General features: G+C 43.2%; 1 protein-coding gene across 2 annotated transcripts; it reads left to right on the top strand.

The window, feature by feature from the left end:
* The first annotated feature begins 72 nt into the window (after nt 1-72).
* PEG10 (paternally expressed 10) lies at nt 73-12,527 on the top strand. 2 transcript variants are annotated; one of them, NM_001292094.1, is made up of 2 exons: nt 73-293; nt 5,976-12,527. In NM_001292094.1, the coding sequence occupies exons 1-2, from the start codon at nt 289-291 to the stop codon at nt 7,174-7,176; spliced, it is 1,206 nt and encodes a 401-aa protein (NP_001279023.1). In that variant the 5' UTR covers nt 73-288; the 3' UTR covers nt 7,177-12,527.
* The last annotated feature ends 1,815 nt before the right edge of the window (nt 12,528-14,342 follow it).

Raw genomic sequence — 14,342 nt, 5'->3', positions numbered from 1 at the left:
CGGAGCACGCTGGGATTTCGCGCCCCCCACCTCTGTTCAGCCTATATAAGGCACCTAGCCCGCACTCCTGGTACACGCGCTTCAACTTTGGTTGGTGTGTGTCGAAGAAACCTGATTGCGCCTTGGGGAGAACAGCGGAAAAGGTCCACCGAGCCTTGCGAAAGGTTCGCTGAGCGGGCTCGCGTCCGGAGCCACTCCGGGCTGCAGAGCACCCAGCGGAGCCCACGCCTGGCACTGGTGTGGGACCCGTCCTTCCTGTCTACACCGAGGGGTCCTCGCGTGGTGAGTATGCGGTGAGGATGTTTTTTATTTTTAAGATCACATTCATTCCCCCGTTTTTATCGGGAGCTGCGGGAGATGGAGTAGCGCCCATGAATGTCTCCACGCAAACCTTGTCACGCCTTCATGGCTGTACCCCAAAGTAAAATGGGGGAAACCAAGCCATTGGGGCTTTGGTTTCCAGGACCGAAGTCTAAATAACGGGCTGTAGACAGATGAGCTGTGGACAGACATGAGCTGCAGACGGACATGAGCTACAGACCGATTTACTCTTCAAATGCGCTACAAAGTACTAGGCGCTTCAATGCGCTATAACTTGATAAGCGCTTCCATTGCGCTACAAACTGATGGGCGCTTCAAGTGTGTTGCACACTGATGTACTTCTAGTGTGCTGCAAACTTGAAAGCTGCCGAAGAACATTTGCTACAGAAGCGCTTCGATTGCGCTACAAACCAATATGAACTGCAGAGATACGTCGTACATGAGCTGCAGACTGTAGACTGATTTGAGTTTTAAACGCGCTATAAAATCTGAGCTGCAGAAGATTAGCGCTACAAAAATAAGGTTGGCGCTTCATTGCGCTACAAACTATGAACTGCAGAGGTACAAGAGCTGCTGGACGATTTACATCTAAAATGGTACGAAGTGATAAAGGAGCAGTTGTACACAAGCTGCAGACCGGTATGCGCAACAAACTAGCTGTAGAGACTCATGAGCAGCATGGTGAAATGGTGTCTCGGAGAGGGACGCCACCCTTTGTCTCTAACACACCTTTTGGAATGGCTCCCACTATGTTTCTTTTTGGTGGACGACTCTGTGCGATCGAGCTATTGGACAAAATGGAGCCCTGGGCAAATATAATGCTTAACATTATGTCTACACCATTCCTGCTTTAGCAGTGGAATGGAGGGGCTCTGACTTGAGCATAAAAGGGAATTTTTGGTGGTGGCAGAGCGGGCTGCCTGCCTTGTTGAGCTTGATTGAAGTGGCGGTATAGTTGCAAGACTAGCTGCTGGTGAGGATTGGCGTTCAGCAACAGTTTGTGGAAGCTGTTGGTTTGCTTCATTTCGAAGGGTGGAATTGGATGTGGGGGGTGATTGCTCTTGCGGCGAGAAATGAATCTGGCTCTAGGAGCCTGGTGGGAGGGGTTTGTGAGGGGGGACTCTGGGAGTGGCCAGCAGATACTCTGCAGCCCTCAACAGCCAGTCTCAGACCTGCCCCGCCCACCCCAGCACGCCTTATCTGCAGCTTCTGCTCAGCGCGCAGTTAGTGTGCCTCCCTCCCCCAGCGCCTACTAAGAGCGCGCCTCCCCTGCAGCGCGCGCCTTCCCAGAGCGCGCCTCCCTAGACTCCTCCCCCCCCCCCCATTTTCCACCTCTGCTGCGTTGGAACCCGCCTATCCAGATCTTGCCTCAAAACCCAGCTCCTCAGAGGTGGTCTGCCCAGATCCCGCCCCTCCAAAGCTTGGCCCCTCCCTTGGCCCCCTCCTCTGAACTGGCCCACCGTGGCCCCACCTCTCTGTTGTCTGGCTCCTCCTCTGAGCCTGCCTCCTCATTAGCCCCCCTCCCTACAACACGGGTGCACACAGAGTGAGCCAGTCGCTCACTCACATCAAACTGCCCCCCCTGCGCATGCGCACCTCACCTGCCTGAGACTGGCTGCACGGCCCCGCCCTCCTGCAGTTTCTCTGCTGTGCCGGTTTTGCGGTTTATCCACTAGTGTCCAATGAGTATATGCATAATAAAAACAATTAACAATAATAATTACTTTGTGCTTATAAAGTTATTTTTGCATATGCTTTATATTAAATATATATTACATATTTAATATCTATATATTAAATAACATTTCATAATTTAAACTAATGATGGGTTGTGAAAGGCGCTTGCTTCTACGCTGACATGGCTGATGACTCAAGAGGATCCAGCCCAATGTTTTCACTACTATAAATTAAAAATTTGTAAAATAATTTACTTTAAAGGTGTGTTTTATTTGAGACACTAGTGGACCTGTGTAGAGAGACCTGATGGAATTAGATGCTTTGGTGGATATAAAATAAGAACAGTTTGAACTGTCAGGAATTTTACTAAGCGGCGCATTGGTGTTTGCTGGCTTGGCTTTAAGAGAGCATGAGGATGATGATGTGTTACTTGTGAAGCTGTTAGTTTTTATTGTTGTTGGTATTATTTAAACTGCTAAGGTATTAGCTCTGGCTAACAAGGAGCCATGGTGGTACATTGGTTAAAGCGCTGCACTGCTAACTGAAAAGTCCTGGGTCGGAACCCCACTAGTTTCTCTGAGGGGAAAGATGAGGCAGTCTGCTTCCATTAAGATTACAGCCTTGGAAACCCTAGGGCAGTTTTCCTCTGACCTATAGGGTCACTGTGAGTCAAAATCAACTCCAGGCGTCGGATTTGGTTTTGGTAACTTGCCTACAGACAATAAATTGTGCTTGGCACATTGCTAGGTTTTCATAAAAGATGTGTTAAGTGACCAGAGGAAATTGTTTTATTTGGTGTCTTGCTTGGTATCTGCAAGGAGTCCTCATGGCGCAGTGGTTAAGGCCTGTGCTGCTAACCAATAGGTTGGCGGTTTCTGCAGGTGTTTTCTAGTTTCTTACCCATACTTATTTCTTAGGGTGTTTTGCTGTCTTGGTTTGCGTTGCTCGCCTTATCTCTTGTTTAGCAAGATCTTAAAAAAGAAAATGATGCATTTTTAAATTTAAATAATATGAGCTATGATTATAGTACAAAACAATTATAAGTTCCATTATTCAAGGTAGTTTTCTAATAGAAAGGAAAATCTAATTATTTAAATTTGGGGCAAATGTATTAATAGTGCATACTATTATTTAAGTTTTGTGTCGTGAATGTAAAGTGGTTATATTACAAAATACAGATTTGAGTGTTTTCACTGGCATAAAGACTGGCCCATCTGTAAAAGTGAAATTCATAACTTACTGCCAGTCAGATGCACCACGTAGTTCTTTTTCTAACTGAATGAAGCAACTTTAAAGTTAGCTTCATAAATTACAAACCTTTGTGAGGGGGAAATTTAGGGGTCTTGGCTCCTCAAAATCTGTCATTCCCCCCAGTTACCCCAAAGGTACCATCTATGAATATCATGTGCTTGACTATAATGACAGCTTTAAGCAAGTCTCCAGCCCCCTGAGCTCTTCCTCTATGGAAGTTATATATCTGCATTTTAAATAGGTCCAAAACAATGCAAAAATATGCACATATTAATAGAATTTGCATTTCACAACAGTGCACATAATAATTAAGGAAATGTAGAGAGCATTTCAAAATGTAAAACAACTGATAACTGCTTAATGAAGTGTTTTTTTCTTAATAGGACATTATGCACATGCAAGGCAGTTTTTGGCTGCTGTTGTTTTTTGGTGTTTGGGAAAGAGAAGTTTATAGAAGTCATTGTCTAGAGAACTTTTTGTGAAGAAGCAAAGATTGATCAAGTGTATTTAATTACTACATAAAGTAAAACTGAAATCTTTATAATATGTAAGATGGTGTCTGTCCCAGGTAGCTTGGCTTTATGGTGTGTGTCCTTTGAGTTTTCAGCAATGCTGCCTCTTTGACCCCATCTGCCCAATCCAGCCACTACTAAGGGAGTTTAAGGAGCCATAGTTCTGTAACTCTAATCAAGGTAAAATGTTGAGTCCCATGCTAACGCCTGCCCCAGTGCTGTGTAAACATTTTTAAAGTTTATTTACAGTTATAATGCCTTATTAACCAGCCTGCCCAGTACTCCATTACTTTTAATAGTTCAATTGTTTTGGGCAGTTATTTCTTTCAGGACTTAGAATCCCATCCCAAACTTACAAGCCTTCAGGTGAGGCTATGCTGCCTGACACTGGTAAAGGCCAGGGTTTTCAAACTGGTGACTTCATAGGCCCTGAATTTATTTGACCAGCACTGTATTTAAAAAAAAAAAAAAAAAAAAAATTTAAGAAAGAACGGAATGTCCTTGGGGCGAGCCATGTATCATATCCCTAAATCACATAGTTACAGCCCCTCCTTATTGTCTCAACCTAAGTTTTTCCTCATTTTTGAATTATCTTCCTGAGTATCAGAGGTATTTGAATTCAATCCTTACTGAATTTTAGTTTTCCTAAACAAGTTTTACGGTGATTGTTTGCTGATTTCCTAAGGTATTTTGAGTTGTGATTAATCACTGTTTTTTGCAGATGTTAAAAACATCATGCCTGGGCTGGAATAAAGTGCCCTTATCCCCCATCTGGTGGCTGTGATTGACATGTATGTTGACCTTTGTGACCTGGGACAGGCTGCCTGACCATACTGTGAATGCCCTTTAGGAAGTCTTTGCCTTGTGTTTCTAATGTATTAAAATGTCTAGGTAACAGAAGTGACACCTTAGTCACTTGGCCTGTGCCTATTAGTTGTTTTCTAATGGGATATTAAAAGTCTTAATTTAATAAAAATTGAATTGCCAGTGTTGCTAATACAGTGTTTAGTAAGGAGTTGGGTATAAGACTAAATGTCAAAGATTATGATGTGTTGTGTGTTCTAATTTTAATTCTTTTCTAAATGTGAATATTTGATCTTGAATGTCAATCATTCCTTGTGCTTATGGCCTAAGTTATTAAGGTAATTAAGTAGAAGGGGAAGATGGGGCACTTCTCCTTAGGGCTAGTGTTTTATTACCCCTCCCTTTTGGTTCTCTATTGGTTGTATTATTAGCTATTTTTCACCTCAGTTCACCTAACTTCTCTAAATGACAAATGTTTTTGCTTTTGCTTTATTTTATGTCATTTAATTGGTGTTTATCTTCGCCTTGGTGGGTGAGAAATGGTTAGGGGTCCAAGATAGCCTATTTGGCCTGCTTTGTATATTATGTTCTTAAGCTTTGTTTCAACTTGTGAGCACTTTCTCAGAGTTTTCCAAATATGAGAATTTGAGGCTCATTAAGAGATCATTAGAAATTTAATCATTCTAAGTGCATTTTTTTGTGGTTGTGGTGATTGTTGTTTTGAACTAGAGGAGGCCCAGGGTAGGATTTGTGGCACATGCCTCCTGCCTCCTCCACTGGGCTGATGAATATAAGCATTATGATTATAATACTCAACCCTCTTTCTTGTTATTGCCTATTGATTGGAATTGTTAGCAATTTTTCACCTAACTTGTCTAAATAACAAAGCATTATCTATTTGGCTTTATTTTGTTCTGATGTATTCATACTTGTCTTGAAAGTGTTTTGCTTTTCTTGCTCAATGAAGAAATTTGGGGTATGTCTCAGCATTCTGGAAGGTTGGGCAATCCTACTTCCGTAGTGATACTGCCTCTGAAACCCAAGGAGGGGTCGCTGTGAGTCGGGGCCGACTCGACGGCAAACAACAACAACAACAACTCAGCATTCTGTTACAGTTTTGCATTTTGTATAGAAGGTGAGGATGCTGTTAATATAGTTATGTATTGTTGAACCATATGACCAGGTGACTTTTGAGGAGGAAAGGGATATTTGAGTATCAAAAGAGTAACTTTTTGTTATCTCTTGTCCTCATTGATTAACTTCTTTCTCTTCTTCTTTTTCAGGTGGTTTGTTTGTTTGTTTGTTTGTTTTAATTATACAAACAAGTAGAGCAAAGAAATAGTTAATTAACACTTGTGTTTTGCTACTTTGAATGGGCACGTTAAATTTATACTTTATTTTCATTTACAGGAATAAACGCCTTTTGAAAACAAAAAGAAGAAAGGGTGGAAGAAGCGGCCAGGATCCAGGCCCGCCATCCCACAGGAGTGAATCTATATCTGGGAGGTCTCCTCCCACCCCAACTCTCAACCTGGGTCCCGACTGCCCACCTCCTCCTCCTCCTCCTCCTCCCAACCACCCCTCCTCCTCCACTTCCAAACACAGCGCCCAAAGGGGCCAGTACAACGCCAACCTGGCCGAGCGAAAGAGAGACGATCTCTCCGAAGAGATCAATTCCTTAAGAGAGAAGGTCATGAAGCAGTCCGAGGAGAACAACAACCTGCAGAACCAGGTTCAGAAGCTCACAGAGGAGAACACTTCTCTGCGCGAGCAAGTGGAGCCCGCCCCTCAGGCTGAGGAGGATGACCTGGAGCTCTGTGGTGCTGCAGCGGCTGCTGCCCCACCTCCTCCCAGTGAGGAAGAGTGCCCCGATGACCTACCCGAGAAGTTTGATGGCAACCCTGACATGTTGGCTCCTTTCATGGCCCAGTGCCAGCTCTTCATGGAAAAGAGCACCAGAGATTTCTCAGTGGACCGCGTCCGTGTCTGCTTCGTGACAAGCATGATGACCGGCCGTGCCGCCCGCTGGGCCTCTGCAAAGTTGGAGCAATCCAATTACCTGATGCACAACTACCCAGCCTTCATGATAGAAATGAAGCACGTCTTCGAAGACCCTCAGAGGCGAGAGGCTGCCAAACGCAAGATCCGACGTCTGCGCCAAGGCATGGGGTCTGTCATCGACTATTCCAATGCTTTCCAGATGATTGCCCAGGACCTCGACTGGAACGAGCCTGCGCTGATTGACCAATACCACGAGGGCCTCAGTGACCACATTCAGGAGGAGCTGTCCCGTCTGGAAGTTGCCAAGTCGCTGTCTGCACTGATCGGCCAGTGCATTCACATCGAGAGAAGGCTGGCCAGGGCAGCTGCAGCTCGGAAGCCACGCTCCCCGCCCCGTGCGCTGATGATGCCTCACGCTTCAGGACACCACCACGTAGATCCGACTGAGCCGGTGGGAGGTGCTCGCATGCGCCTGACCCAGGAAGAAAAAGAAAGGCGCAGAAAGCTGAACCTCTGTCTCTACTGTGGAACAGGAGGTCACTACGCCGACAGCTGTCCTGCCAAGGCCTCAAAGGCTTCACCGGCGGGAAACTCCCCGGCCCCGCTGTAGAGGGACCATCAGCGACCGGGCCAGAACGAATAAGGTCCCCACGAGATGAAATTTCAACTCCACACTTGCAAGTGATGCTCCAGATTCATCTTCCGGGCAGACACACCCTGTTTGTCCGAGCCATGATTGATTCTGGTGCTTCTGGCAACTTTATTGACCACGAATACGTTGCCCAAAATGGAATTCCTCTGCGAGTAAAGGATTGGCCAATACTTGTGGAAGCAATTGATGGGCGCCCCATAGCATCGGGCCCAGTGGTCCATGAAACACATGACCTAATAGTTGACCTGGGAGATCACCGCGAGGTGCTGTCATTTGATGTGACTCAGTCTCCATTCTTCCCCGTCGTCCTAGGGGTCCGCTGGCTGAGCACACATGATCCCAACATTACATGGAGCACCCGCTCGATAGTCTTTGATTCTGAATATTGCCGATACCACTGCCGGATGTATTCTCCACTACCACCATCGCCACCACCAGCACCACAGCCATCGGTCTACTACCCAGTAGATGGATACAGAGTTTACCAGCCTGTGAGATATTATTATGTCCAGAACGTGTACACTCCAGTTGATGAAAATGTTTACCCAGACAACCATGTGGCTGACTGCAGTGTAGACATGATACCAGGAGCACATAGCATTCCAAGTGGACATGTTTACTCACTGTCTGAACCTGAAATGGCTGCTCTTCGAGATTTTGTGGCAAGAAATGTTAAAGATGGGCTAATCACTCCAACCATAGCACCAAATGGAGCCCAAGTTCTCCAAGTGAAAAGGGGATGGAAGCTGCAAGTTTCTTACGATTGCCGAGCTCCCAACAGCTTCACCATCCAGAATCAGTATCCTCGGCTGTCTATTCCAAATTTAGATGACCAGGCTCACCTGGCATCTTATGTCGAATATGTACCACAAATACCTGCATACCAAGCGTATCCCACCTACACGACATACCAGACCTACCCAGTAGGATTTGCCTGGTACCCAGTGGGAAGAGATGGGCATGGGCGGTCGTTGTATGTACCAGTTATGATCACTTGGAATCCACATTGGTATCGCCAGCCTCCGGTACCTCAGTACCCTCCTCCACCACCACCGCCGCCGCCACCACCACCGCCACCACCGCCACCATCTTACAGCACCATGTAAATACCTGTCCTGTCCTTCAGGATCTCTACCCTCAAATTTTATTCCTATTCAGCTTCTCAATGACCATGTGCTAAATTGGACTATTGTGCCTTCAGACCTAGCTTAAGGCACATCCTCTCTGAAAAGGCTATAGAAGGTCAAGGCCACCTAGGATGGCACACACCCTAAAGCACCAAAAGACCTTCAACATTTCTGGGAGTCACAGAAAATGACTCTCAGTTTTCCAATTTGACTGCCAAGCTCACTCAAATACTTTGAAAAGTTTACTTTCTAGTGAATCCTGGAAGCCAGCCTGAGTTTTACCTGCTGAAACCTCTTTGTCACCATCTAAATTGCAGGCTACCAGATTCCCTGTTGAATATTTACAGAGAAGCTGATGAAAACACAGGAAATGCTGTTTTCTTTATGGAGGGGGAGAAAAAGAGGAGGAGGAGGACATGACTTTTGCAGTTTTGGTACTCTACACTTTCTAGAGGACCAACGCCTTATTGAGGAAGCCGCAATTAATTGGTGCAGTGTGAAACGGCTTCTGTGATCCTCTTGCTGCACCCTTAGAAACTTCACCATCTTCAAACTCCACTTTCATGGTTCCGTTAATTCTCAAGGAGCAGCAACTCGACCGGTTTTCCCAGGAGCAGGCAAAACCTTACAAACACGTAACACCTCAGGCCTGAGGAGGAAGTGCCCTCTCAGACGGACTCTTGCATGGTAAGAGTGTGCCTTTACATCCTGGTGCAAATCACACGTACCCAAAAATTCTGGCTTTGTCACACCACCTTGCCATCATCATGCCAGTAATCACTCCCACAAAACATTTAACCTGGTAACCAGAAACTGTTGGTGGCTCCAGGTGTGTTAGATGTTTGTGAAATGTTGTGACCACCTTTCCATCATGTGCCAGGACTAAGAGTATCAAATCAAAAGTACTCCTAAAACTCTTAAAAGAGACTCTGAGTTAATGTTACCAGCTTGTCTTGATGCTTCAGAAAGATTGTTTGTGAGCATGGTTAATTGGCTGGAAAAGCTACCTGAAGGTCTTGGAAGCATCTCTCTACGTCTCTGCCTTCATATGCATCTGGGCATTACATCATCAGTCCCCTCACTGGACTATAGCATTTGGATGCTTAGAGAGGGGCAATCATTTTAGCACCGAGACCCACACTCATATGCCTGGGAGGAATCTCTGAAAAAGAGGAAATGAGGGCACTGGACACTGTCTTAAGGATATGGACTTCCTTGAAGAATCTCAAATTCAGCTGGATGACCTTTCTTCCAGGTCTAGATGGGTAACCACTGCAAAGGGAATCAGAGTCCACTTAATGGAAAAGGGTCCCCTAGAGGGGGACATTAAGCTGCCAGTAGATGAAAGGCCTCAGAAAGCAACTCAAAGCAACAGACAACACACTGTTGTCCTCAATCCAGTGATACCCTCTGGTGTCTTCTGGATGTATTGTGCTAACCTGGAACTGCCTGACTTCCTTTAGCCTGGTCCTTTGCTACTGCCTTGAACTGTTTGTCTAACCTCTCTCTTTCTATTTACTCCTTTACTACTGCCACTAACCCTGCTGCAGGATTTGTGTCATCCTTCCCTGCCTTGGTTGCTGAGACTCCATTTTGCAGCTGCACAGGGAGAAGAAAGAGGCAGGCTTCGAGGAGCGTGCATTTCAACACACAATCTCCAATTGCCTAAACACAATTTAAGCAGTACAAAACAACACGGTGTATATATCAAATTGCCTAACATGAAGAGGAGTATAATGGTGAAGTTTCCTTTTCCATCCACATCATCTTTCACTTTTTTTCATTATCACTCACTTATTCTTGCATGTTAAAATAATTAAACCTTTAGCTGTAGGTTAGTAGTGTCCTTACACAGTGTTTTGAAATGGTGACTGTGCTTTCAAAATTTATTTCCGTTGAATAGCAAAATACTATTCAATTTTAGTGTCAGTGTGATAAGTAACGTAGTGTAAAATGTCTCTTTACTGTGAACTTCTCTTACAACACTGTGAATGAGAGGCTCCTGCGAACTGGAGTATTTGTATATTCATCCTGTTCATCCTCAATCTTCAGTTTTAACATCAAATAATTTTGGTTTTATTGATTGGACTTCTAAAAATCATACAACAGCACATCCAATTTCGAGGAAGATATCTAATTGGCTACTTACTTGATCCAAAACATTTTTTCTTTGAAAGCTTGTCAGTCACTCGTGTGTTTTAGTGTAATTATTTTGAAAATGGTGCATTTGTGCTTCTGGACTGTTTTGAAACGACACTTCAGTTTACCTCAGATACCAGTTCATCCTCCATACATTTGAAATCAAGTTTGTTCTATGTTAAATTTATAGTTGTCACTTGATCTTTAAGCTGCAGAAGACCCAGAAATGGGCCATTGCCTGCAGCCCCGGCATGTACACATGGACATTTGCCACCACTGCAAGCAAAAGTCTGGAGACATTGCCAGCGACAAAAATGGTCAGGGGGAGTGCATGCTGGTATGGGTTCACAACTCACGAAGTCCTGGCACAAGTTTGGCTGTTTACTAAAGCTTGTGACTTACTTACTGGCAGTGTGTACTATGCTCTATTGTGATAAATACTATCTATAAATGTAGATGTTAAGGATAAGTAATCTCAAATTTATTGGACTTTAGTATCTGAATTTTAGTAAGTTTCCTTTCACTCATTTTATTGATCAAATTAAGTTAAATCAATTTAAGTTAATTGCATCTTTTAAAAAATTTCTGGCATTAACCAACAAAATGCCTTTATTCTTGAGAAAGAGGAAAATGAAGAAATTAAATCTCTAAAGAAGTTAGAAAGGGAGAAAAATAAAAGCACAAGATATTAAACATCAGAATTAGTAAGCAAAGCCAGTAGTCCATTCTTTGAAACAAACTGGCAAACTTTATTGACTGTTGGCCTAAATTTTCAGTGTTAATTAATGAAATCAAGAAGGAGAAAAAAGATTTAACAGCTCCCATTTTCAGGTGAGCTTAGAGAGAACTAGCTAAGGTCATCATGCTAGGGTATTGAAACAAAGTTTTACATATATATATGGAGGGTCAGTTTAGTTTGAGCACTGAGGTATTTGTATTAGATGCTGGAAAGTGGAGGATTCATTTGATTGAATCAGAATAAGAGGGGCACATTTATATGATGCAGTCTGGATTTCTGTTTAAGAAGTTTGCAGGTACCTCAGGCTCCTGAATTGATCCAGTTGTCATCTACCACAGACATCTCACATCAGATACCGTTCCAAGATTGGCAATAGAAAAGACTTTGCTGGAAAGACCCGGGAAGAAATGAAGGACCACCTGCAGAAATGAATAGCCTGTGAGGGAACCATGCTATGTTTTCATCTAAAGAGAGGACGCATTTGGTGGGACTGAAAGTTCTTTGTTGGTTGTGATTGTAGAACGCTATCGAATTATGTCTGTGGAAACTTGGATTGTTTATTATTTCTTTGTGTAATCAGTTTAAGTAATAGGGGATATTATATATAATCATAAGTACTTTAGTGGTGGGAGGGACTATTAAGTAATCTTAAAGGGGTGGGATTAATTAGAAAGTTAGAATGATATTATGTATTAGTTATCTCTATAAGTGGACTTGTATATCTATTTGTGACCCTTTACCCTGTAATTGTTACCCTTAAAGATTTTAAGTGAGTGCAGAGGGAATGGCAGGAGATCAACCTATTTAGGAATAATTGGGTGTGGAGAAAACCTAGTGGGAGAAAGTTAAAAGATGATTGGATAAAGAAATTAAGAAGCCTCTTTGCCCTGGGTTTTAACCCTGGGCATTACGGTTGTGAGCAAAAGTTTTAGAAAGTCACAGCATGGATTGGTGCCCTTAGAGCAATTGTTTCTGGAAAGATGTTATTGATGGGTGGTAAATTTATTCATGGAAGTTACTGGAAAGAGATGAGTAAGAATCCTTGTATTTGCTTCTATCAGTAGCTCTCCTCTTTACCTCTGCCTCTTTTCCCTACCCCATCCCCTTCCCCCCTCTCTAACCCTACCCCCATCCCACTTCCCTATCCCTATCCTCATCCCGACCTCCCTATCTATACCCCCTTTCAAATTGTGTTCCTTTATTGCTGTATTCTCTTTACTCAATATTTCTCTCTATTAACTAATACTGTATTGTGTCGATGTAATAAAAATTCAATTAATAAAGCTTTAGTGGTTAAGTGCAAATTGTGTCCTGATCATTTCAGCGTCCACTGGTATCAGAGGAGTAGGTCGCATGGCAGATGGGGGTGGGGGGATTAATGGGGAGGTGATGGTGAAAAATCTGGGAACTGGGTGAGGGGGATGAGGATGAGAAGTGGGGAATCTGGGGTGAAGAGGGTGAGAACTGAGGTGAGGTGTTGAAGAGCATGGGAGCTGGGAGGTTGGGGAGGATAGAGGGTGAGGAAATGAGAACTGAGGGTGAAGAGTTCAGAGGGTAGGGGCTGGGAAAGGTGAGGAGGGTGTAGAGGGTGGAGCCTAAGGGAGGGTGAAGGGTAGAGGATGGTTTGAAAGACAAGAGTCAAGCCACCCAATATCAATTATATACCAAGACACACAGGGTACTCCAAGGGTGGAGCAATGTATAGTATACTTGGCATACCTCACTAAATCAATTCAATCACCCCAGCTGCAAAACTTTGTCATGTAAGATAAAGCCACACAATTGACAGTGACTCTACTGACATAAGGCAATAACAAACTTTATTGTTATGCATGAATTTTACTTTCAGTATTTGAGATTTATTCATAGAAAACTATAAAACATTAGGGAAAAATACAGAAATGAGCTATTAAGAAAAATCAAATGAAAGAGATGTGTGAGAAATTAACATTAAAACTATCAGCATGGCAGGGAAATTCATCTAGAAAGAAAACGTGGCAAATGATGTTCATGACACATCCTACCAGATTATAAAACATGACATTTATCAAAGTAGTAGAATAATGAGTTACATATAGAAAATCTAAAAAGGGGACTTCTTAATAGTGGTTGAGCAATCTACTTCCGTAGTGATACCACCTCAGAAACCCAAGGAGGGGTCGCTGTGAGTCGGATCCAACTCGACGGCACATAACATTATCAAAGGGTTCATATGACAAGGGTCACATAAACATGGTGGCTTATTGGAAGGAGTACATGGCAGAAAGTGACGATGGATGGAAAGACGTGGCTGATGGTGAAAACATAACTAAAACCCATCCCTGGAATGTCCATCCAGCCCAGAGTTCATGGTGTGGTGGGTGGGGTTGAAAAAGAGGGGGCACTCTGCCAAGAACCTACTTAGCTATCAAATGCCTCCTTGAAGAGGTGGTACATGTAATTTAAACAACATGGTGTAGAAGCTATTAACCAAATCACTTTGAAAGGAAAAAGAGTATCCAATTCATCCCTTTTTGTTAAGCTAGACTCTCCCCACACTGACCCCCACCTCTCTTCACAAACCACATGACAAGCAAACCTTAAGGAAAAGGAGAAAGATGCAGAGCCTCAAAACTGTGTTAAATTAGGTTTCACAGCTGGATCACAAGGCCAGTCCAGAAACATTTTATACAGCATTGTCAACGTTTGTTTAAACACCAGTTTTATGGAAAAAAACAAGGGGAGGGGGTGGCTTCCCAGAGAGAGAGAAGCAACAAGGTCTGTTCTGTGTTTGCTTTAAGAAATTACATGAAGAATCCCTTTCATCCAGTGCAGTTGAGGCCAGTAATTAATTAAAAATTTTATAATGGGGACCACCTATCTGTCTTTTAACTTAAAACACATAAAGTGTATTCATTGGTCAATCTTGATAAATCCCTATGCTTTGCCAATTGGAATTTCTGAGTCACTTTATTCTTATATAAACTTTATCAATAACGGAAAATAAGTAACAAAAATGAGAAATATTTATAAAACATAGAAAAGTAATTAAATTTTAGTGTAGATAATTTAAAAAAAAAACAAACCTCTGAATTCAGATAAACCAAGGGCTACAAAAAGAAAATGTATTCATGTGGGAA

Source organism: Orycteropus afer, unplaced genomic scaffold, assembly GCF_000298275.1.
Source record: "Orycteropus afer afer isolate SDZICR_OR568_19922 unplaced genomic scaffold, OryAfe1.0 scaffold00063, whole genome shotgun sequence".
NCBI classification, from domain to species: domain Eukaryota; kingdom Metazoa; phylum Chordata; class Mammalia; order Tubulidentata; family Orycteropodidae; genus Orycteropus; species Orycteropus afer.
The sequence above is the reverse complement of the archived record's forward strand: the minus strand, read 5'-3'. Positions and strand labels throughout refer to the sequence as shown.